Source organism: Euleptes europaea, chromosome 9 (assembly GCF_029931775.1).
Source record: "Euleptes europaea isolate rEulEur1 chromosome 9, rEulEur1.hap1, whole genome shotgun sequence".
Taxonomy (NCBI): Eukaryota; Metazoa; Chordata; class Lepidosauria; order Squamata; family Sphaerodactylidae; genus Euleptes; species Euleptes europaea.
In genome coordinates this window covers 30,600,102-30,626,365 of record NC_079320.1, presented here as the reverse complement: position 1 = coordinate 30,626,365, position 26,264 = coordinate 30,600,102, and the positions used below count along the sequence as shown (strand labels likewise).

General features: G+C 41.6%; 1 protein-coding gene across 1 annotated transcript in view; it reads left to right on the top strand.

The window, feature by feature from the left end:
- The window catches only part of PRSS12 (serine protease 12), a 62,408-nt gene that overhangs the window by 17,100 nt on the left and 19,044 nt on the right, over positions 1 to 26,264 (top strand). The window contains exons 3-8 of the mRNA XM_056855026.1: positions 1,434 to 1,612; positions 5,233 to 5,383; positions 9,325 to 9,503; positions 10,920 to 11,061; positions 12,014 to 12,210; positions 18,311 to 18,452. Of these exons, the coding sequence (XP_056711004.1) occupies positions 1,434 to 1,612; positions 5,233 to 5,383; positions 9,325 to 9,503; positions 10,920 to 11,061; positions 12,014 to 12,210; positions 18,311 to 18,452 (990 nt within the window). The remainder of the gene's footprint in view (positions 1 to 1,433; positions 1,613 to 5,232; positions 5,384 to 9,324; positions 9,504 to 10,919; positions 11,062 to 12,013; positions 12,211 to 18,310; positions 18,453 to 26,264) is intronic.

Here is a 26,264-nt window from a genome sequence, read left to right as displayed (position 1 = left end):
TAGAACCCTATGCCTTCTGGCATTTAAACCCTTGAACTGGTTTGTAGTGCTTCAACCTACAGAGCTTACTTTTTGAACACATGAAGGTATTTTACTGTGAGTCAGACCATCGATCTGTCAGGCAGTGGCTCTCTGGGATCTCTTGTTAAGGTCTTTCACATCACTTCCTGCCTGACCCTTTTAATGGGAGATGTTGGGGATTGAATCTGGGACTTTCTGCATGTGATGCAGATGCTCTGCCTCTGAGCCATTTCTCCTCTTCTGCAGGTTCTAGGATGTGGTCTAAAGTCATGCATATACTGTACATCAGCAGTATTTTAGGATGTTTCCTCACTTAAACCCAAAATAGCTTATGAAAACTCCCCTGAATTTAGAAGTTTTTGGTTAGGACATCTGGCATAAGAGTTGCTGACTAGAAAAATGGTACCTGCTCATCAGAGAATATCTTGGTATTGGCAGTTGCGATTCCTGGCTTTTTGCTTAGGAAAATTTAAAAAGCAGTCTGAGGCCCTAACACATGTTCTGAAGTCCTTATGTCTGCTACTTCTCTTTCCTAGTCTTGTTTACAGACCTTCTCTGGGAGTTCTAAGCTTAGACCTTAATTCTCAGGTGTGTGCGCCTGATTTATATCAGGACTACTGTTTATGGGAAGAGGGCATGTTCCATTTCTCTAACTTGAAGAGGCCCTTGTGAGCTGCTGTTTCCCCATTGAGAAAACTTGCATGTAATCCATCAGTACCTGCAAGATTCCCCAATGGGGTAAATCATGGATCTCTAGAGCCATTCTAGGTCTTCTTACCTGCTGTGGTCCTGATCTGAATTAGACATGCATGTACCTGCGAATTTAGAATATTGAGCATGAAAATCAGAGTACGTGTCTTGACAATACTGAAGCAGATGTGTGGGGCATATGAAGACCTTGTAATGTATGATTCACTCAAATTTTGAAAAAGATTCATTCAATGAGCTGCTGATAGGGTAATGTCTAAAATAGTTTGGATACATTGAATTTATGTACGTACCCCCTGCCCTGACCTGCATGGCTCAGGCTAGCCTGATCTCAGAAGCTAAGCAGGGTCAGACCTGGTTAGTAATGGGATGGGAGACCACCATGGAATGCCAGGGTTGTGCAGAGGAAGGCAATGAAAAACCACCTCTGTTAGTCTCTTGCCTTGAAAACCCTGTGGGGTTGCCATAACTTGGCTGTGACTCGACCACACTTTATACACATTCACTTACACCCCACATCATGTAGTGAACATATATTTTTGCTTATTTCTTGTGACCCAGAGTTGTCCTCTGAAGTCTTCTTAAGAAGGGAAAAGCAGAGTCTTGGGTGAAGCATGGAATCTTTAGTTTGCATAATACATTAGTGAGGAATTGTCTTGATTCCCGCCCCCCCTAACTCCCTGTGTTTATTATTCCTCCCATAGAGAAAGAGGCACAGCAAAGCAAACCCCATTCTCTGGACTGGGCCTTATCCCTGTTTACTGGAGTGATGTACATTGCCATGGTGATGAAGAAAACATCCTGCTATGTGAAAAACATATTTGGCAGGGTGGAACGTGTCCTCAAAATATGGCAGCTGCTGTCGCGTGTAGCTTTTCTCATGGTAAAATATAAATGCATATATACTATTTGATGTGGGATTACGTTAACCAGTGCAGTTGCCTTATCTAGATTCAGTGTAAAATAGCCTTGTTGAGAACAGTTGGTGTAGAATACAACAGGGGCATGCTGACTAATATTATTTCCCCTTTTAAATTAAATTGCATTTTGAAACGAGGAAGAAGTTGCTTCACTTCTTATTCTTGGAGTCAAGTACGAAGTTAAGGTACATGAAGTGAAAAACAAGGGTCATTCCCTTAGTGGGAAACTGAGAGCCAAAGTAGATGGCTGGGTGTTAAATTCCCATGTCTGTTACTGCCATGTACTAAGTGGAGAGTGGTTGGAGATCCAATGTAAGGAGCGAAAGGGTGCCATGACGGAGGCGTGCAGAACTCTTGCCTGTGGCTTGCCGCACTGCAACCCGACAGAGATAGGGAGGTTCATGTCTCCTTTCCTGTTCTTGTTGCTTATCAGATGTCCCCAGATCCTGCTTACTACATGACTGTAGCAGATTCAAGCTCAGACACATCTCTAGCTTGGATGTAATTACTCAGAATCAGCAGGAATTCTTTCGCAACAGAGGTTTTTGTGGACACCATCGTGTACATGCGGAGGGCTCTGCCTTCAGGGATCAGGACTGGAGTTTAAGTGATTCTCATGCCTTTTGCTCTTTTCACTGGACTTTCAGACGATTATGTGGGGGGCAATTGCCCATCCTATTATCTGCTTGTATTCTCCCCCACCGCTTCATCCTTTCTCAAAGGAAAAGGCTGCTCTCCTGGCTGTGAGCTAGACTGTTGAACTCATTTAATGTTTTGTTAAACCAAAGGAGAGAGAAATTAATCCGACTCTCATCAGTCATTCTCTTTTCAGGCTGGGGGTTTAAAGCAACATGCTATGGTTCCTTAGATGCAAACCCCTAGTGCCTGCAGGAAAATATAGGGGTTTTCTCCATGGCACCCAGCATCATTAGTCAATGGGAGGAGGTGCAGCCATGAAGCTCAGATAGCTGCTTGTAGGATGAGATCATGTCTCCCTGAGCAGCTGCCTACACCTCCTTAGGAAGGCATGCCTCACCCTTTGAGAAGTATGTCTCTGGAGCAAATGCATGCTGTTTTGTGTGCTTGTGCTTGTCTTGGCCAAAAACACTTGCTGATGTAGTAATTCATCACCTTTTAAGAAAGTGAATTGTGTCCTTTCCTTTCAAGTGAAGCCCTCTTTGGTGTACCAAGTGATGGATGAAATTTAAACTTCTCTGTTACTCCATGGGGTCACCCAGCTGCAAAAGTGTAGATTGCTCACATGGTTGATTATGTTTTCAGGATCTACATGGAGATGCAGAAAAAGAAATGTTAAGGTTTGGTTTTATTCTTTGTCAAATCATGGTATGAAAGGCCTTTTGTGCCACTTCTCCAACCTCTGATATTTATAGAGTAAAAAATTTAATGCTGAAGGTAGCACGCACTAAAACAGGTCTTTATTCTGCTTTCAGAGAGACCTCAGTGACTATTGTGTATTAAAAAGAGTAGTTTAGGAGAGTTAGAATGAGGCATGGTTATAACTTTTGAGGTCAGTTCATGTAACTTTTTCTTCCCCCTCACATGAAATCATAACAGCATGAACTTATCAGCTGGAGAAACAAAAGTGTTTATCAGACTGCACAGAGGTACAGTCAGCAGTGATTTCCGCTATCGCAGCATCCCTTTTTAATAATCCCTTTTACCACAGAATTTCACTCTAGATAGATGTACTAGATGGACCATGGGAGTGTGCCCAGTAGTGGATGAGGACTGCCTACATGGAAAGACAAAAGACTGGATGAAGATAGTTTTGGACCTGCAGTTGAGCAGGCTTCCAGACAACACAAGTCTGATCTTTCCTGCCACCCCTGTAAATCAGCAGATTCTTGGTGTGGGGACATCTTAAGAGTCTTGTGGACAGGGTCAAGAGAGTTGTAGTTCAGATGAGCTGGAGAGAAATAATAAGCATAAATCATGTATTTTCATGCTTCACTTTTCTTCTGTATCATATCCATGCAACAGTGAAAGTAATGAAGGTTCCCCCACCCCAAAGAACTAACAGATTATGATAAAGTTTAGGCTTCTAAAATTAATGGTTGCTGCATTGTCAGCCATCTCGAGTCTGAGAAGGTAAGGTGGGATAAATGTTTTAAATAAGTGATGGTGCCATTTATCATTGTAAAGAAATTGAAAGCTATTCAATTGTAAATTCAGCATGGTAACGAGTAAATTAGATATGAAGTAGAGACCATTTTTAAACAGAACCAAACCAACATAGTTAAGAAAATCATATGTAATCTGAATAATGGTTTCCTATGGCAATATTAGATTTTTTATGGAAAACTTTTAGTCTTGCTGTAGCAAGTAAAGGGAGATGTGAATAGTCAGTAGTGACAAAGTGAAACAAAATTTTCTTTCCTGTTTAACTTGTGTGTTTACAGATGCAATTACACAACTGGATTATTTCTGAGTAACTGTATCTCACCTTAACTATAACAGAAGGAGGGGAGGAGGCCATTTTAAAAGGCGTATTTATCTAATTGCGTAATCTCAGAATAATAATCCTTCACTTTATTTTAGTTCACAAGGTCATGAATGCAAATTGCTAGGGGCTTAAGTAGTACAGCTTCCTCTTAAATGTCTATTGCAGTCCATTCATCTTTAAAATGTCTGACTCAAAAATAACTGGTAGGCTTACTTATATCAGGTTTGGACCTGCTCCAGGACAGCACTCTTATGATTTCTCTGGATTGAGAGACAACAGCTGTCCTTAGCATTCTGATCTCAGCTACTAAACAGCACAGTAACCATTGGTCTTGGCATATTTATTCAGCCCTTCCTCTCTAATAAACAGAGTTTCTGCTATCTGTTTGAAATCATCCACCTTGAATGTGGTGCTGGCACTGCGTCTCTAAAGTGTGTTTTTAAGACCAAGGCCCACAGCATTTCAAGAACATAAGGAGAGACATCTTGTCCAACATCCTATTTCCAGCAATGGCTGCTAAGATGCTTCTATGAAGCCTATTAACAGGGTATGTAGGGAACGGCCCATGCCCCTTTCTCATTGTTTGTCCTCCATCAGCTGGTGTTCTGAGATGTACTGTCTTCTGGACCTGGAGGTTTCATTTAAGCCACTAGCCATTTATAGACCCTTTACCCCACAAATGGGTATAACGTCCTAATGTCAGCTAAGTACTTTCTTTTGTCTGTCCTGAATCTTTATTTTGCCAGTATATTTCATGGGATGACTCTGAATTATAGTATTTATGGTTTAAGGGGAAATTTTTCTTTTTACTTTTTCAACATCACACATAATTTTATGAACCTCTGGCATGCCCTCCTTCATAGTAATTTTTTTCTAAACTAAAAACCCTCAAATGCTTTAGCTTTTCCTCCTAGAGAAATTGCTCCAACTGCGTTGTCACTACCATTTTCTAATACTGTGATATCCCTTCGGCTATATGCTCTTCATATATTATCTACACAGACTTCTGCTGTAATGTTTTCAGTGTCTCATGTTAAGCCCAAAATAAGTTCCTGGACCATAAAAGGGCATAGATTAGAACAATTTTTCTCATTTTTCTCATTATGTATTTCATTTCAGCCTCTGATTTTATCCCGATCCGGCTGGTTGATGGGAGCAGTGCTCATGAAGGAAGAGTGGAAGTCTACCATTCTGGTCAGTGGGGGACCATCTGCGATGACCAATGGGATGATGCTGATGCTGAGGTAGTCTGCAGGCAGCTTGGTCTTGGGTAAGTTCCCTCCCCAATACATTGTATTCAGTTTCAAAGCTAATAATTACTAATGAACAAAGTAAATCAAGCCAATTTGGATGCATGTTTTACATATTAAAATATGACTCATAATTTGAATAGTTGAACCCATCATGCCCTTTTATTAGAAATAGAATCTTTTTACCTTCTCAGCAGAAAGCTAAATGTTGTGAACAACGCAGGGATGCCAGTGAAAATGGCAGTCTGTGTCTTGGTATGCTCTGCAGAGTCTAGGAACACACAGGAAATGTGGAAATTCACAGCATAATGTCCCATCCTATGTCCAGAAGCCCACTGATATTAATTTGTGAGTCTCTTTGTGGTTTATTTAATTCAGATCGTTTCCAGCTTGGACTCTGTATTGTATTCAGTCATGAATCAGTCACGAGCTTTGCATCCCTTGATTCCATTTACCTGGATGCATTTCCTCTTTTCTCACCTGTAGATGTGGACGAGGTTATTGGAGAGGTTTGGCCTGTCACTTGTTTGCTTAATGAAGGATCGTCTCTCCTCTGTCAACACCCAAATATAATAATTGCATGTTTTCACACACATACCTTGACTCATAGTGCCCTCACTCTGTCCTATCACATTATTATTTCACACACTGGATCTGAATTTGGGAGAAAGTAATGTAACCAGTGTTATCTATCGAATTCATGTATGAAGGTAGGTTAGAACTCATAGCTTCGGTAGCTAGGAAAGGTAAAGGTCCCCTTTGCAAGCACCGGGTCATTCTTGACCCATGGGGTGATGTCACATTCCAACATTTTCTAGGCAGACTTTGTTTACGGGGTGGTTTGCCAGTTCCTTCCCTAGTCATCTTCCCTTTACCCCCAGCAAGCTGGGTACTCATTTGACCGACCTCGGAAGGATGGAAGGCTGAGTCAACCTTGAGCCGGCTACCTGAAACCAACTTCCGTTGTAATCGAACTCAGGTCGTGAACAAAGCTTTGGACTGCAATACTGCAATTTACCACTCTGTGCCACGGGGCTTCTCTTTCGTAGCTAGGCCTGGGTACAAATGTTTGCACTTTGAGCCTCGTTGTGCTTAATGGGGTCCCCAAGGCTCCCTTCTGAGCAACCCCATTCCTGATGCTCAAGGCAGTATAACAAGCTGTGTTGAGAGAAAGAAGGAAGCCCTGTTACAGGAGTGCACGCCCTTGCATGCCCCCATGGCACTCGTTGGACTTCAACCCAACTCTAGTTAGTAGACCCCAATTTATTGCAATTCCAAACACCAGCCACGTTCTAACATGTTAGCTTTTTGCTCAGGCTTTTATGAGGGGTTGACTAGAATGCCTTCTGTCTGCTGAGCTTTGTACATGATAGTTGTTTTAAGTAGTCCCCAGCCAGATGGCTTTTATGTGAATTTAGAGACTTATGAGCTCAAAAAGAATAGCCAGATGTTGTAGCGGGTAGGCCCATTATCCATGTCTGAAGTTTACTTCAGAACCGAAAAAGGCAAGTTGTGGAATAGAGATTGATCTGCGTACATTGTTTTAGAGCTAATCCACCTGGAGATGTTCTGCAAATTTTTAAATGAAGCCTCTCGGTACAACCTTCCTACGCTCTCAAAGCTTTCATATGGCATTACTGTGCAATAAAACATGCCAGGATTAGTTTGCCAGTGACAATAAGGAAATACTATTCATCTAATTAATTACTTCCCAGTATACTTTTTAAAAATGTGTTGTCTAGTATTTGGATTTCTAGCCTCTGATACACTACATACTTATTCTCAGAGTACAGTAAATCCTTGGGTTAGATGTATATGATCTGAAGATGACCTAGTCCAATCCTTTACACCGTAATATGTTTCTTCACATGCCAGCATCCTTACATACTGTACAGTGAGAATTTCTCATGCAAAAAAAGAAGTTTATTTGTTTATGTTATTTATAGTCCCCATTTCTTACTGAGCTTAAGGGTGGATTACATAATGTAAGTCAGGGCAATCAACAGGATGTGGAGACATCTAATAAACAATGTAATAGGATTAGGACTGCAGAAGTCTGAAGGAATACATATTAAACATGATAATAAGTATTGAATCAGGGGTCTCCAACCTTTTTGAGCCTGCAGGCAGAGCCAACCACAAAATCTTAGGGAAGTGAGGTCATGCATAATTCTAATAGTACTTCAATATTTCAGGCAGAACCTCTGCTTAACAAGATGCTTATCTTCAGTCATAAGTGAAGATCCTTGGCTGCTGCCAAAATCAGACTTAAAAGAAATCTGCACAGCCAATCAGGACCCTTGCTGGGCAAAAGCCCCACCTGTCCCCCACCCACTTTCTAACAACACTTGGCGGGTGCAAGGAAAAATGTTTGTGGGTGCCATGGCGCCCCACTGGCACCATGCTGGGGAATCTTTGTTAAATAATGCAATAAATGGTTTTACATAAGCAGAAATATAATGTAGTGAGAGCAAGATAAAAACATACAGCAGCAGATAACACATATTAGTAGAATAGATAACTTACTGCACATAAATTAAAGGTCTGAAAAGCTAAATAGCTAACTAATTCAGTGTTTTCTCAGTCTTTCTGACCTTGTGTCCTTCCTAAAATTATTGGATCGACTGCTTTCTCCATCCTAGGTTATAACTTGCTTGATTCATATTCCCCTTGCTCAACTCTTGTCTCCTTTCCCCCCTGACTCCTGCACAGCCCTCTTCCCATTCTACTGCTCCAGTCTGAGGTAATTGGGTTCATAGCCGTCAGGGACGCATGTCCTCACTCCTTTTTTTCAGCATCACCCTCCTCTGTGGTTGCCACTCACACTTCTGGACATCCTGACTCTTTATGTTCCTGTTCCTAATACCCTTTTGCTCGAGTGGTAAGACACTTCAGAGGCAGCTGTTCAGGTTCCTCATGAGGAAATTGTATTGGAGACATGGGCTTTTGTAATATACGTTTACAAATATATGAATCGAGCAAGTTGGAAACAAACGGGCACATTGAGAGGCAGCTACTAGTCCTAACGCACGATGAGCCCTCCAAGATCAAAGCACACCTTCAAGAATGCTTTTTACCAATACTCCAAATACTTGCTTTGTGGTTAGGTTCAAACCCAGGCAGGTAGGACAATCAGGAGGTCTGTTCATCCTCGGGCAGTTTTCCAAATGTAGCTGGTGATTTAAGAACATTGCAAGCCTGTTATAGCAGAGTGTTTCCTTGGAGACCAAAGAGCCAAAATCTGTTGAAGGAATAGTCATACAAAACACCTTTTTTGTATTGCTCTTCATGTCTGTTAGTTGTTTGTATAAAAATACAATTCATTTAGATAGGCAGATTAAAAAATTAAAAGTTAGCACCTGTTTTAGTATATTACAAAGCTTGAAAGTCTTTTTCTCACTCTACTGAACTTGAACTGAATTGTAAAAATGTAAAAAAAAAGTTAAGTAAGAACAAGGGTAGAATTTTTAAAAAATGATAGATGCATTGCAACATCTTGATGAAAATGGGTATACAATGTCTGAAAGATGTTCCTTTTAAGAAGCATGCATTTTAGGTAACTGCTCTATACACTCCTAACCTGGATCCTTAGTCAGTATCACTTTTATCACTTTGGATTGCAACACTTGAACTAAGCTGGTTAAGGGTTGTTCTTTTTTTATATATATACCCCACTTTCCTCTGCCTTTAAGGAGTCTCAATGTGGCTTTTATTTGCCTTCCTTTCCCTTCCCCACAACAGACACCTTGTGAGGTAGATGTGGCTGAGAGAGTTCTGAGAGAACTTTGACTAGCCCAAGGTCACCCAGCAGCTTCATGTGGAGAAGTGGGGGAATCAAACCTGGTTCTCCAGATTAGAGTCCACCGCTCTTGACCACTACACCACGCTGGCAAGAATTAAATTAGAGAGGTGTTCTGACTATTTGCCATAACTGTATTTTCTGTTCATTGTGTTTGAACAGGGGTGTTGCCAAGGCTTGGAGCCAAGCTTATTTTGGAGAAGGTTCAGGTCCTGTGCTGCTAGATGAAGTGCGTTGTACAGGAAACGAACTGTCTATAGAACAATGTCCAAAGAGTTCCTGGCAAGAGCACAACTGTGGCCACAAAGAAGACGCAGGAGTATCCTGCACTCCCCTAGCAGGTAGGTGGCTGCCTTACAAAATTGCTAGCTTTTGTAAAATTGATTGTAAGCTTCTTTGGCTGTACAGAGACAAGAGGATAGGGGAAATCCTGTGTGGGTGCCACACCTACATCTGTCACTCATATGATATCACAAACATTTAAGACCACAGGCTACTTTCGTGGGCCTAATTTTAGCATAGGACAAACTATTTACAGTGGTTTCAATTTAAAAAAAAATCATGCTTTGTCAGAGGTAACTGTCCTGTACGGCTGAAATCACAACTATGTCGTATTTTTAAATAATCCATAGTTATTTTGAATAGAGCTTTTGACCATAAGCCCTTAAACCCTGTCTTCTATCAACCGTAACACAGAAGTGGTTGTGTGAATCTAATTGCAAGTGAAGTAAGCATGGTGGGTGGGACCTCATGGACTGTGAGCAAAAGGAGTTCATGGAATAGGGTCTTTCTTTTTCGCCATCCTGAGAGCTGCTTTCAAGACTCCATCGACATGTCACAAAGTTCCTGTGTTTGTTGGGGAACAACACAAGGACTTTGAGTCACATTTGCGATGAGAGATTTTGCTTTCCAGCCACACACGGGCTCTTTTCCATTTGCAGCCACAGCATGCAGAGAGAAGTGGCTGTAGCTTCCCCCTTCCCCCTCACTGTTTTCATATCCTCAGACTGGAGCTGCTGTTGGATCCATCATAGAAATCATATTACTTACCTGGCTTCATGTAAATTTCACAGTGGAGCCAACAGCAGCTTCAAGGGGTGGTTTGAGGATGCAAAAGCAGTTGTGTGTGTTTGTGCAGTAAAACTGCTTCTCCCTGCTGTATGGAAGTCTTCAGCCAGAATGTATCTCAAGGGCCTCCTAAACTTTGGGAGCAGCCTTTCAGGAGGACTGAAAAAGAATTCAGTGAAGTTCATCGGTGAACCATATTTTTATCCCACCCTTCCTCCAAGCAGCTCAGGGTGATTTACATAGTTCTCGCTTCCTCTCATTTTATCCTCACTTCCTCTCATTTTATCCTCACAACAGCCCTGTGAGGTAGCTTACAGATGAGAGAGAGTGAGTGACTGGCCCAAGGTCATCCTGTAAACATTATGGCTAAGTGGTGATTTGAGCCCAGTCCTAGGTTGACTAACTACTACACCCAGCTGGCTCTTTGTTTCATAGAACCCAGTCCCCTGCAATAACACATTTCTAGCTGTGCAGTTGAAGCTTGCTAGTTATTGAATAATGAAAGTGGATAGCAGTAACTACAGGAAATGCTCGTTCATTGGATCGCCCCTCTCTTGGCTTCCATTTTCTTTATAAACTCTGTGAGTATCTGGCATCGAGCCCAGTGATACATTGCAGCAAATTTTATGGTGCAGCTTATGTCCCACACAGTTTGTCTCTTAAAATCTTAACTCTTTTTAAACCCACAGATGGTGCAATCAGACTAGCAGGTGGGAAAGGGAACCACAAGGGACGGCTGGAAGTGCTTTACAATGGACAGTGGGGCACCGTCTGTGATGATGGGTGGACTGAACTGAACACTCAGGTGGCTTGTCAGCAGTTGGGATTTAAGTAAGGACACCTGTTTGCAAAGCAGTGCATAACTCTTTGCAAATTGCATCATATTATGTGTAGAATTGCTTGGAGTTTTTGCTTCAGGTTACATCCTTATGACGCTTTTCAGGATGTACGGATACATACTGCGTAAGTTAACTGAAAGAAGGTTGGGGGGTTTTTTGGGGGTGGAGGGGGAGGTTAGTCGTGCTATTTTATGTGTTTTATTTTCTCCCTGTAATTAATTTCCTTCTACTGGGGGAGAGGGTGTTCTTCATTGCTGGAATTGCTTTTTTGACTGCCTCCTATTCAGGAATTTCTGAAAACGTTTCTGCTGGAACAGATATTTATATGGACAGCAGGACAGGTGTGTGCTTAAGCGAGACATATGAACAGAGATGATAATCAGGATCAGTGCAGATATAGTTCTGCTGTTTGCCCAACCATGGCTAAGCAACCAGGAGCGTGTTGGAAAAGCATATCCCCCACCCCACCCCCCATCATCTTCTTTTCATGCGTGTAGCTTCCACCGTTTCAAGATCCTGGGTTAAGCAGGAGTTAGCCTACCCACAATTACCATAGTTAACTGAAGCAATAGTTTGCCATGAAGAGAAGTGAGGAGAGGAAGTCCACATGGTTGAGCAATCTGCAGCATGACATCTGCACCAGTCTTCAGCATCAAAAGAATGCAGTAAAAACTCTGCACATTGCATTAAGGTTGTGATTAAATGCTGTGCTGAATGTGGGCTTTAAAAAAGTAGTGTCAATTGATTTTAGCAATGTTTATTTGAACGTAATGAGAATTAAGAAACATTAATTGAAAATAAAAAATTTCTAATGGAAACTGAACCTAGTCTTATTTTCGGGGTGTTCATTGGATCTGTTAGAATCCCAAGAGATTATTTCCCATTTTTGGTTTTAACGTACTCTGTATCGTTTACAATTATGACAGTAATCTGTGTGTGCACAGGAATGGAAGAAGTTCATTGGAACACGACCCGGAAGAGACCGTGGGACCTATCTGGTTGGATGATGTCAGCTGCTCAGGAAAGGAGTCTGCTATTGTCCAGTGTTCAAAGAGGGAATGGGGAAGGCATGACTGTAGCCACCAAGAGGATGTCCGACTCAGCTGCTATCCAGATAATGACAGCCACAAAATCTCACTGGGTAAGTCACCTTTTGAGGACAGAACATTGGCAGTGAGTATCCTTGCTAATTAAATGTAGTCTCTTTGGGAACAAGGTAAATCTGAAAGAACTGTTGGGTTGCAACCCATCTGGAATGTCCTCAAAAAATCACCATCTAATGACCCAGTGTAGTATGGGGACTATGTTGTATGAGCAGAGGTCATATACACCATAGGTCTTTCCCATTCTTTTCAATGGAGGAGGCAGTTCAACATTCATGAAGGGAATAGATGGCCTGAATGGGGAAGACTACACAAAGAGCCCTGGGTTAGGTCATGTGTTTTCATTCTTTCAGCCTTTTTTAAACTGGCAGTCTTTTATCCGATTAACCTATGCATTTATTTATTTTATTTATTTTTAATTTACATAATTTATGTTTTTATTTACATCTGCCTTTCTCGCTGGTATTCAAGGCAGTTTACACAGAGTGAGTTAATACAATCAAGAGGAATGGGTCAGTCAATGAAATAAGATTGGGGTTGTCGAACCAACCAGAAATCTAAAAAACAGAACTGAAGCAAAGCGTAAGTGTTAACATGACACATTCAAGGATGCAAAATTACACAGTAAGATCCAATTTATAGCAAACTACACAGTAGTGCAGACCACAGTCCCTAATAACTTGAACAAGTAACTTTGTTAATCATTTTGTACAGTGCTACCCTATTGCCTGCATAGACAAGCCCTCTTGAATAATTCAGTTTTGCATAGTTTGCAGAAAGCCAGGAGAGTGGGAGCCTTCCTGACCTTCTCAAGCAGGCTGTTTCACAAGGCGGGGGCCACAACGGAGAAGGCATGTGTAATGGCAGTTGTTGATTTTGCCCGCTTGCAGGTTGGCAAACCCTACTCAGGTTGGCAAACCCTACTCAGAAGACCCTACTCAGATGAGCAAAGCTATAGTGGCAGAGCACAGAGTTAGAATTTTGGTTTTGAAGAGCATATGGTATATTCATACATACACCTAAGTACACAAATGATAAAACTCTCCATGGAGCTGATTCTGATCGCTGATATTTTTTTCCAGTGGCATAGTCCCTTTCTTTTAACATGTCCAAGATGAAATGTACTGTGTTGCTGTCCTACCAGAGCACCATAGTAACTTAAAGGATAATAATTAATATCCATGTTTGCCTTGTCTTATTAAACTATAAAACTGAGCACTGTATTTGAGTTAAACCAAAGAGAGAAATGGAATCAAAGAATGAGTAGGTATATTGAACAGCATCCACTTCAAAAGCTGAAGCCCACAGAATTTAGAAAGAGAATAAGAGAGTCACAACAGAAGTGCAAAGCAATTTCAAAATACTGGAACAAACTGCTTTTTTATATAAGAAAGACAAAAAAGAAATAAAATCTATTAAAGGGTCCTCTGTTTACTGTAGAGCAAGGATAAAAATCAACCAGATTAAAAAAAGGAGCATTACATTTTTATATAGTATGAAGGACTTATCCGCAGTTACCTCCAACAAAGTAAAAAAGAGCTTTACAGACTTGTGATGTGAAAAAGACGACTCAACTGATGACACTCAGCTGAGGTTCCAACGCTTTTGCTCTGTGGGCAGAGTATTGTTTCACTGGTCACTGTGGGTGTCCTTTGAAACAGCTGATTAACTGATACAGGGGAATACTTGATCTTTTTTTATTCTCTATCATTGTTTATATTAAGGAAGTAATAGAAACAGAATACTTTTCTAATGTAGGATATGCATAGTCCTTAGAATTATGGCGGTAATGTTTTACTTGAAAGTAGACACAGGAAATATAAATCATTCAATGTTACAATTCTCCTTATAGGTATGACCTTCAGGAGGAATTGCATGTGTGAAAGTCATGGGAACATGGGGAATAACCTTCTGGCATATCTTAGAAGCCAACTGTGGGCATTTAAAGAACCCTGTGTGCCTAATTCCCAAGTATGAGAATGAATGGCCTTATTTTATCATTCCTGTTCTTGAGCGCTTTAAGAAACGTGTTGTCTCTGAGTTAGGAAATAGCAATTTCAGTAAGAAACACACAGAGTAATCCTAAACAGAGGTGCACCCTTCTAAGCCCATTGATTTCAAAGGTTATAGAGGGTAACTCTGCTTAGGATAGCACTGTCAGAACAGTCAAGCAGCTTAGGCTGTAATTTGTTTAAAAGTTGTACTTTGCCCTTCAGCTTAACAAAGAACTCTTGGATAGTTGTTTAGCTAATGTAACCAGTCAGTGATATAAGTTGAGGCTTTCTGTTAAATTATGACTTCCTCTTCAAAAGGTTGTTAAAACAGCTGATAGAGATCAGTTCACCTGGGGAAAATGGCCACTTTGGCAATTGGACTCTATGGCATTGAAGTCCCTCCCCAAACCCCACCCTTTTCAGGCTCCACCCAAAAAACCTCCTGCCGGAGGCACAAAGGGACCTGGCAACCCTATTAAAACATATTATAGTGCTGAACGAGATTTCTCATTCCATATCATACATGAATTTTGTTGTGCTAAATGTATTTCCACATCCATATTTCCCACTCTTTTTTTTTAACCTCCTCTTGTATCATTTTACAACTCCCAGTTCCCCAAAGGTTAAATTATCCCAACAGTACCACAGAATTTCCGTGTGGGTGAGACAACGTGTTTCATAGGAATAAGAATTTTCAGAACCAGCATAGCAGGAATTCTTATCACGGTGCCCGTTCACATAGGGGAAGACAAACCATCTGTCCTGCTGTGCTCATAATGCAATGAAACCTAACCTGAGCTGGAAAAAGTCTGGTATGATTAAATATATTCATATGGTAAAATTCCCTTTGGGTACCTGAGAGTTGTATCAATTTCATGGTTGTGAATGAATCTTTTGCAAGGTAACAAGTTGGTTGTCAGTAAAAATACACATACTTTTATAGCTAATATCCTGAATTGCTGTGTAGGTAATATGAGTAGAGCCTAAACTAACATTATTTCCTTGCAGAATAAGCTTTTCTAGATGATGACAACAACAGAAGGAAAATTTAGATCTGTGGGGGTGCAGGTATTAAGCCCTGATGGTGCTCAGACAAACCTCCCTTCATTTCAAAGAGGCAAGGCTCCTGTACAAACTAAGGGTGATACCATAAACCTCGCTTCTGGGTTGTGGCAGAGTTGTTACGGACCTCAGTGCAATTGCTACATTCTCTACACCTTGGAGCAAAGCCTTTTCTGCAGGTGTCCACTCTGCTGAACAAAGTAGAGGACACCAAGCCTGTGCTGGGTCAATGATGCATCAGGGTCTTCGGATGATGCTGCCCCTGAATTAAGTGGAATAACTTACTTTAATGACACTGTTCATATGGCCAATTCGGCCCTGAACAATGTTACACTGAGACCAAATTTTTTTAAAAGGAACTGTCTAAATAACCAATAAGGAAATTAGTATTTTTTAATCTTAATTGACTGGGAAAGAAACTGCCAATGTAGTATTAAAATCCACCCCTGCTAAAAGAACCCTCAGATTATCCAGTTCAGATACAGATTCCTGAATAAAAGGCTTTATCCATCTGTCTCTAGCCTTGTTGAGGAAAATAATTCACAGTGGGTAGCCGTGTTAGTCTGTCTGCAGTAGTAGAAAAGGGCAAGAGTCCAATAGCACCTTAAAGACTAACAAAAATATTTTCTGGTAGGGTATGAGCTTTCGTGAGCCACAGCTCACTTCTTCAGATACAGCTAGAATGTGAATCTATCTGTCTTTAGGTAGAGGAGAGCGAATTCAGACAAGCACTAGTATGTAAATGTTAACAGTATGTAAATGTGAATAGCAGGCGTGATGGGATTAGGTGTGATATGCAGAAGAGTCTGTGATGTCCAGGGGAGAGATGGGTGTGGAGAAATCAGCATTGGTAATGAGCCATGAATGCAAGGTTGAGGAAGTCACAGCTAAACAAGAAATGCTGAAGAGTGTCTATTTGGCCAGAACCACATTGACCTACTCTCTCACAATTAAGTGTAATTGTAAAGTGCCAGCGATTACCTCTTTTGACATAATATTTTGGCTGCACTGAATCTCAACAGCTGTATTGTTTTCACCGGTTTCTCTAAAATTCAATGAAGAGAGTAAATCGAAAAAATATTTTAAATGTGTATCAAAGTATGTATTTGTATCGAAATGATCATTAAGAATGATTGCAAACATTCAGAAAAGCATCAGAATTGTTTCGCTGGATCAGACCCAAGTATCTGTGTGGATCAGATCCAGCAGCCAGCTATTCTTTCCATCTGTGGCACTTAACATGTGCTATGCTTCTTTCTGATAACTGTCAGTTCCCTTGGTCATTTTACTCCGTGAGGAAAGTGCTACGAATAAATCCTCTCTTGTGGTGAAGCAGTTGCATGACTTACAGTAGGTCCAGTTTACAGTTCAAACCGCAGTCATGGTGCTGTTGGTCATCACTACTTTGTATAAATGGGGTAAGTACAGTTTGGGCTGCAAAATGGATGCGCACTGAAGCAGGCTTCATTCAGCATGTGCTCAGACAAGCCTGAAGACACTCAGCGCATATCCTCGGTGTTCTAAAATGGAAATATAAATAGGATGTAAGAAAACACACTAAAGGGAGCAAGGATAACATGGCGTGTAAAATTTCATTTTGATATTGAAAGAAACTTCTAGTTGTTTTCGTATGTTCGGCGGTCTGTGGTATTCTAGTAAAAAGCAGCTAGAATTACTGCACAACATAATACGTTCTTAGCAGCAGAAGACCCTGGTGTGATACTGCTGCTAAACTTTTGAGAAAATGTAAGGTGAGAGGATAAATGTATTGATTGGGTTTATGAGCTCATTGAGTGATGATGAACAAACGTTTGCTGTAAAGGCCCTTTGGGAGCTGGCAGCCTGCCATATGGCTTCTGAGAGAAGATTAACGTGTAATGGAACCAGTTCTTGTTGTGAATGTCCCGTGTCTCAGGCAAAGGTTGGTAGCACTGCTGAAAAGGGGAGCGTCCAAGGAAACAAGTTATAACACAAAAGAACAACTTAGAGTTAGCGGAGCAGAAGGTGCCTGAAGGTCATTTAGAGGTGAAACACCTGGTTAAAGTTAGTCATGTAATCCATTTTTTTGTTAGATGATAGGGGGAGGAATTGCATGTTTCATTGCTCTCCCATATGAAAGAAAACTTGTATATAAGAAAACTAGCATTCATTATAAGAAGCTGTCTTATACTGAATCATACCCTTGGTCCATCAAGGTCAGTATTCTCTACACTGGCTGACAACGGCTCTCCAGGGTCTCAGGTAGAATTCTTTCATCTCACCTTCTGTCTCATCCGTTCAACTACAACTTGAATGTCAAAAATACCCAATTGAACCTGGAGCCTAATGTCTGCAAAGTAGATGCTTTACCACTGAGCCACAGCTCAGTTGTGGCACAATTCATATTAGCATTGCAGATTTTAGGTCCCCCAAATTCGGAAAACAGTCTATAAAACAGGACCCTAAATTTGGTATTTGAGTTCTAGGATCCATATTTCAGACTCTGGAAACTCACTCTTTAGGATCTTGGAACTGTGTGTTTATATTTCAGTCCAACCCTAGTTGTGCCTTTGAAAAAGTATTAAAATGTTACTATTAATTGGCACGTCTCATTGAAAGCAATAATGTATGGAGAGCCAATATCTGCAGTTCAATGTGCATTCTCATTCATATTTAGAGGCACATCAGTTTTATGCCCGTGGTTTCTAATCCAGCAAATGCAACATGTACAGGTATTCTTGGCTGGATCAGGATGTATAGGTTTTGTAACTTGAATGTCAAAAATACCCCACTCCAGTGTTCACTGGCAAAATCTATTGCCATTTTCCAAAACTGAGACCCTGTTTGGAATCAGCAGGCAGAAGACTGTTAGTTCCCTGTGGATACTGAAGAGAGTGTTCATGTTAACTGGAAGTATAGATATTCTTAATATAAGATTGTCATTGCTCTGAATACTTTCAGCCCTAATATTTAAAAAAAACACCTGCAATACATGTTAAACTTAAGCCTCAGTTGACCACTTTCGCTGAATGTGATAGATATTAGCTAGTGTACAGTTTCTTGCTACTATTGTTGTATCTTAACAGCTGTAACTTATTCCCAGGGCCTCCCATCAGACTGATGGATGGTGAAAATAAGAAAGAAGGACGGGTGGAGATCTTTATCCATGGCCAGTGGGGGACAATTTGTGATGATGGATGGTCTGATAAGGATGCAGCTGTGGTATGTCGACAGCTTGGCTACAAGTATGAAAAGTTCTTTAATAGTTCTTAAACACTGTACCTGGTTACTCTAGATTGCTATCAGAGGCACCTATCCCTAATTGTGCATGTTCATAGTTTAAAATGTTTACTGCTTAATATGCAAAAATAAGTGTTATGCATTGGATCCAGCTAGCTTTTTCTTTCAGTCTTGGCTAAATCTTCTACTTAATACCATCCCCATTCCGTGGACAAAAGTCCATGTAGATCCCATGATTCCCACAATAGCCTTTTTGGTGGTCGCCAGTTGAAAAACGGGTTGGATACAACTCAAAGCCCTCATTTTACTTGTATCAAATTCATGATAACATTATATTATGGACTATAAAATCCCATTTACTTTTAGCTTAGTTATGAGTTGATCTAATTAAGAAGAGAAGTGATTGACTATATCAGTGTTTTTGAGACAGTGTTTATGAACTTTCTTTTGTAATGGCTGTGTTCTCCTTGTAATAAAAGCACAATTATACAGATGAGAACAATGACGATAAATGAGATTCAATTAACACTAATTTGGAGGTAAGAGAATGCACATATTTATGCCTTTGCCTCCTCTGGATGATCTGTTTTCTTGGTTGGACTGATGGGTTGGTGAACCTTATCAATTACAGAGCCATTTATTGTGTTTCATCACCTGTATCACAAGCCAGCTCATTTTTCTTTATTTTTAACTCATTCTAAAGTCTCCAACAGGAATCTTGAGTTGCTGTTACACCTGATAAATCTGTAAGCTCAGTAAGTCGAAATCTGCACTATTTTGTGCCATTTTGATTTGTGTTGCTGATAAAGGAATTTCTTTTCTCCTTCCCACAGAGCCACATTATCACATTTTCCATTTGTGTTTATTTGTGCTAAGTTATGCTATGGAAAGTGAAATGCTCCTGGTAGGACGGGGAGTATAGAAAGAGCTTTCCCCCCCAGCTACACACATTCTTGTTCCATTGATGAAGGGATACTTCTGTTGAGGTATTACTGCTTTTCAAGGAGACTTTTAAAAATCCATATGGACTGGGGCAGATGCCTGTAATCATCACTAACAAATGGAAACTGCTGTAGTCAAGCCTTCAGTTCATTCAGATGGGTTCCTGCTAGCTAAGGCTCTCAAGTGCAGTAGAAACTTTGGGTAACTGGTATTCAAATAAACAGGAAAACTGCCTAATGTAGTTAACAGAATGCTCAGTGGAACAGGATTTTCGCATTCTAGGTTTTGTTCAGTTGTGGGTAGCAAAAATTGGACTTTACCTTCCTGGCATAAACTGTATGAAAATGGCTGTGCCTGTGGATACACAGTGCACACATTTGAACTGTCTCAAAGATGTGTACATGGAGTAAAATATGAGGTTACAAATGGCTAGCTGTCTTTCCTTGAGGTTTTGTGGGGGAGGGTTTGCTGTCAGCAGTCAGACTGTCAGCTGCAGCCATCGATCCTAGCCTACGCTGTGCCAAGAGCTAAGGAACATGTAATCAATAAAACTGTGGTGTACTTCATGTAAATGGTACTGTGTTGTAACCTCATGTGTATTCTGGAAAGGCAAGAAGTCCTGCCATGTGCTTCTTGAGGATATTGTTAGGAACCACCTTGTTCCTGAGCTCCTGCCCCCTTCCAAACTGACCATAGTATCCAAATTCAACACCTGTGATGCTTTAGCCAACCGTTTTAGAGCCGGAACACTTGTAAGAGGGTTAGATATTCCAACCTTCAGATTAATCAGGATATCAGAGTGGTACCCAGGAATGCATAAGCTAGCCACTCTGATACATACAACAATAACAACTGTATCTAAACAGTACAGCAAAAAGAGAACTTTCAGATTTATACATTTGAACATCTTCAGAACTGGCCTTAGGAGTTGTTTGAAGAGGTAAATGTGTAATGCCATGAAATGCTCACAGTCAGAATATGCAATACTGTATTACATGCTTTGTTAAAGATGATCTTTGAAAAGAAGCCTGTCCAAATTTGGAAACCACATATAACAGAGGATTTTTTGTGTGTGTATGTGCGTGTTTTTAATTTCACTATGCATTTGTCTTTGCTTACCCAGTCAATTATTATACTTTTCCCAAGCCGACAGAAGACTTTCTTCAAGTGAAGTGGTTTCAGTATAAATCTTAGCCATGCAATGACACCCTGGAGGCTGTTGGGTTCTCTTTAGATAGCTTTGATTTAGACTATAATTGAGGAAAGTCACACTCCAGAGATCTTCCTACACAGGCCTAACTGCTTGCATTCACCAAATGGGAGCCGCCACCCCCATTTGAACCATATAGTGTTTTTGGAACTTCTCTGCATTTCCAAAATAGTTTGCTGTGCATTGTGTGGGGCCTGTATGCGAGCCAAAGTAGGTGTTAGGCATTGGCAATGAATGGCAGTTCTGAGACTTGGGGACTGCCTTCTCCCATATGAACCTGCCTGGGCACATGTAGGTCACATTCAGGGGCGCTTCTTTATATTACCTCACCATCTGAAGTGCAATACCAGGGGTACAGCCATCTCAGAGGTCTTTTGTTGTTTGGAATGCTTTCAAACTTGCTTGTATCCTGTTTTCCTTTTTATCTGCTATTTGGTTTGGTGTTTAGTTTTCTGTTTTAGATTATTTATCTTGTGTGACGTTTTAAATGTTGGGTCTATTTTGGGTAGAAGGGTGCACCATGAATGCTTTTAACAAACGAATGGATTTCCTCTTTCCCTCTATAATGTATAGCAGAGCTTATTCGTGTTCTGATATCATGACTCCCCACCCCCCACCCCGGCCCTGGTGATTCAAGGGTAGGCAAAGTGCAAAATGCTGCTAAATCAGGACATAAGTTCTGCTAGACATTAAAGAAGGATGGGAAGCCATGTGGGTGCATTTTCAGTTGGAGCCGCACATTTTGTGTAACATAGTGTAGTCCTGACCAGTCCTCTTTTCTTTGTTCATAAATTGCCTGGAATTGACAGTGAGCAATGAAGTGTCTGGGTTTGCAGATGACACCAAAATTATTTAGGAGTGTAAAAACCAAAGTGAACTGTGAAGATCCAGGGCTGGCCCTACCATATAAGCAAGCTAGGTGGTTGCCTAGAGCTCCAGGCTTTAATGGGCACCAAATCAGAGAGAAGTGAATTTCTTTCTACTATTTAAAATATTAATATGTTAATATTCTTCACATTTTTCTCTATATTGAAAATGTATGTGTGTGTGTGGGGAGTCATAGGTTGCCTAGGATAGCGAAAGCCCTTGAGAGCTTCTAGAGGACCTCTTCAAACTGAGTGAGTGTAGAACAGTGTGTCAGGCAAATATCAATGGAAATTGAGTGTAGATGAATGGTGCACAGTGGCGGGGTGGGGGGTGATCTTGACTTCAAATATACATTGATGGGGTCTGAACTGGCAGGGTTATACCCTTCTAAGCCCATTAAGGTCCATTAAAGTCAATGGGCTTAGAAAAATATGACTCTGCTTAGGATTGCACTGCTCAATGAAAATGTTGACAGTTCGCACCGGTGGTAATGAAGGTAAACTTTGTGCTAAGGATTATTAAGAAAGAGATTGAAAATAAAATGGTTAGTATTGCAATGCCCTTGTATACATATTTGGTGCATACTTCTGGGCACATCTATACAAGGATAATGTTGAGTTAAAAAGGTTTAGAAAAGGAAAACCAAAATTTTCAAGAAATATTAAAGAGTTTGGGTTATTATTTATTCAATTTAGAAGTAAGCTGGCCAAGGAGGGACATGGTAGATGTTTATAAAATTATGCAACCAATCGTCTTTATTACAGCCAGAGGCCAGCATAAAATATAAAATATACCGTATATACTCGCGTATAAGCCGAGTTTTTCAGCCCAAAAAAAGGGCTGAAAAAGCCGGCCTCGGCTTATATGCGGGTCAATACGGTAGAGGGGGGAGGGAGGAGGAAGGAGGGAGGAGGGAACTTACCGCCGCCGCTGGGCCCGCGTCGTTTCCTGCCGTCGGGAGCGGCCTCCTGCAGCTGCGCGGAGGCTGCCCTGGCCCCCGCCCGGCCGCGCCGCCGCTTCCTGGGGCCGGGAGCGGCCTCCTGCGGCGGCGCAGAGGCTGCCCCGTCGCCTGCCCGGCCGCGCCGCCGCTTCCTGGGGCCTGGGGCAGCCTCCTGCGGCTGCGCAGAGGCTGCCCCGGCCCCCGCCCGGCCGCGCCGCCACTTCCTGGGGCCTGGGGCGGCCTCCTGCGGCTGCGCGGAGGCTGCCCCGGCTCCCGGCCGCGCCGCCGCTTCCTGGGGCCGGGAGCGGCCTCCTGCGGCTGCGCAGAGGCTGCCCCGGCCCCCGCCCAGCCGCGCTGCCGCTTTCTGGGGCCGGGAGCGGCCTCCTGCGGCTGCGCAGAGGCTGCCCCGGCCCCTGCCCGGCCGCGCCGCCGCATCCTGGGGCCTGGGGCGGCCTCCTGCAACTGCAGGGAGGCTGCCTCAGCCCCTGCCAGGTGCACCACCGCCGCCACCAGGGCCGCACCGCTTGCTCCCGGGAGCCCGTCAGGAAAGTCTGCGGGGGGGGGGAGGGGTTATAAGCCGACCCTCCGCTTATACGCGGGTGCCTAATTTTTCCCCATTTTTGGGGAGAAATTAGGCACCTCGGCTTATACGCGGGTCGGCTTATACACGGGTATATACGGTACATTCTTTGATGTATAAAATGATTCATGTTCTGGAGGAGATGGATAGACAATTTACCTCCAATAATACTAGAACTCAGGGATCCACTTAAATTGATGGACTGTAGATTCAAGGCAGACAAAAGAAAGTACTTCTTCATGCAATGCATATTTAATTTATATAATTCACTGAACAAGATTTTTCAGTGGCCACTGCCTTAAGTGGCATTAAAAAGGGATTAGAAGAAGAAGAGTTGGTTTTTATATGCCAACTTTCTCTACCACTTAAGGAGAATCAAACCGGCTTACAATCACCTTCCCTTCTCCTACCCACAACAGATACCCTGTGAGGTAGGGCTGAGAGAGCTGTAAGAGAGCTGTAAGTAGCCCAAGGTCACCCTGCTGGCTTCATGCGGAGGTGTGGGGAAACTAGTCCAGTTCACCAGATTAGCACCTGCCACTCATGTGGAGGAGTGGGAAATCAAACCTGGATCTCCAGATTGGAGTCCACTGCTCCAAACCACTGCTCTTAACCACTACACCATGCTGGCTCTCCAGACAAATTCATAGGGAATAGATCAATCAATAGCAGTTAGCCATATAGGTTTAATGGAATTTCTGTGTTCAAAAGCAATGTATTTCTGAATGCCAGTTGCAGGGGGCAAAACAGAGGTATCCTATGGCATATATAGCCTGCTTGAAGGCCTTCTAGGAACATCTGGTTGACCTCTGTAAGAAAGAGGATGCTGGACTAGATGGGTGTTTAGTCTGATCCATCAGTTTTGCCTTTTTGTTCTGATAACAAATGCCCCAAGGCCCCATTGAGCATGTAGACCTAGTAGTACGGCTCTTTATTGTTGTCTTTGGCTTTGGGTTGATTTTCTTGAAGGATGTTTAAATTTGTACACTACATCAATAGAGAAAAGATGTGTATTGGAATGGGAAAAATTACTGGGTGCATGCATGACTGGTAAGGCTAGGCAGACTTTAAAAAATTAAGATGGTTTTCTGTAGCAAAATAAACGAAGGCTAAATTTTGGCAAGCTATCTGGACTTCAGTTAATATTTTTCAGTTGTCTCACCAGTGAGCTTGCCATAGTTGATGATTAATATTTATAGCAGACAATGCAATGTAAAGAACACTAGAGTGCCGTTGCTGTAATGGGAAAAGAAGGTTTTTTTGATATCAAAACCATGAATAACCCATAGCAGTAATGGAAAGAACATGTTTTTTTAAAGAAACAATTTTGTAGAGTGGAGAGCAGAGAGAGAGAAATTATGAGATCTGTAATTTGAGTCGGTTGATACATTATAGAATGTTGCCTGAACATAAATATATTCTTACAGTAAAATATTTCTCGATGTGATATTTTCTCGTTCCACAAGAATAGAATAGAAAAGTTGATAGTGTCGTAATAACTTTGTAAATGAGATCTGCCTCTGATTCCAGCGAAAGAGCAGACAAGGTAGATGAACCTTCAGTATCAATTTATTAAAACTTCATAGCGTTAATGTTCTTATTCCGCTATCTTTAAACGATTTGCAAATCACTTTTGAATCCTCTGGGATAGGTGTTCCGACATCCATTCTGCAGCTCAAACCTTGACAAGTTTTTATTTCAGCTGATACATTTTGCCTCAAGAAGGTTAACTGACCAGTTTGTTTAAACTGAGGTCTCTGAGTATAAGTGTATGCAATTTCCGCTTTGCTGGGAGGATTCTGAATAGGCCTGTTTAGGATGATACTCTCAAAGTGCAAAAGGGTGGTGGAGGAAGTGCTTCTTTCCTTTCGCTTCCTTATTTCCTGGGATGTTCCACCAAATACATTTATCAATTGAGAGTATCATATTTTGAGACTTGCATTGCTCTCTAAACCTGCTGCAGACCACACTATATCAGGCTTTAGCAGCCTAGCACTGCATGTCTAAGAGAGAAAAAGCTCTATCGAGATTAGAATCTAGATCAAGGCTAAAATATTATGTGTATTTACATTTGAATAAGTCCCAGTGAAATCAGTGGGACTTACTTCCAAATAAAAATTTATAGGACTGGTCTGAAAGTTTTTCTGTCCAGGTTCTGGTATAAGATACCTTTTATGATGGTCCAGCACGTGTAGCTGGGGGACATTAAGAAATGCTGCAGCATGTCTTCATTTTATGACAAGATTGCCCAGGAATCTGTAACAATAGTGCTTGTTCTAGCATGAACCCCGGCCTTTAGAGCAGATGATTGCTTTTTGTTTATTAAGAAAGAACTAGTTAGCTGAGTAATACTGATTCTGAAAGATATCTGACTCTTTGCCAGATGGTTTGATTAAACAAACTAAAGTTTCTGGTTGTCCTGACCTGAATGGCCAAGGCTAGCCCGATCTTGTCAGATTTCGGAAACTAAGCAGGGTTAACCCTGGCTAGTACTTGGATGGGAGACCACCAAGGAAGTCCAGGGTCGCTACGCAGAGGCAGGCAATGGCAAACCACCTCTGAATGTCTCTTGCCTGGAAAGCCCTATGGGGTCACCATACGTCAGCTGTAACTCGTCGGCACTTTCCACCCCTACCAGTTTCTGGGTTGTACCTGAATTATCATTAAGGAAATACCTTTAAGGTGAAGAAAAATACACAAGAAGTGAATGGAATGAAGGTGGAAAGGCACTAGCTCTGCATGGTAACTATTAATGGTGCTGACATTTTGTTTGGAATATAAACTTCAATAACTTTGTGATGCTCACCATAAATAAATGGTGACTTAAGTTCCCAGTCTTCTTCTCCAGTTTAAATTTTTTTTTAAAAATTGAGCCAGAGAAAAAAATCTACTTCCCACTCACTTACCTGCCTGCTGTTCTCATGACTGGGAAAAGAAGGGGTATCTCTCTCCCTAGTACCCAGACTATTCATTGCCAGGAACCCTGGTAAATGTGTATTTTTCAAGGCGCCTGATGGATGGGCTCCTGACATCTGATTTGCTGATACAGAAGCATTCAAGACATAGGAATGGAATGGACTAGGGCCACCACTAGAACAGTAATAGCTGCTGGAGAAGCAGCCAAGATAAGGGGGTTTGGAGGAGGGCTTTTAGGGAACCATGAAATATTTTAGTGAGGGAGGGGTCATCATATCCCTAATGATGTCATGTTTTGTTTGTAATTGAGCTTTAATCAAACTGTGTTCTAAGAGGAAGGAATTGGGTGGGGGGTATAGCTC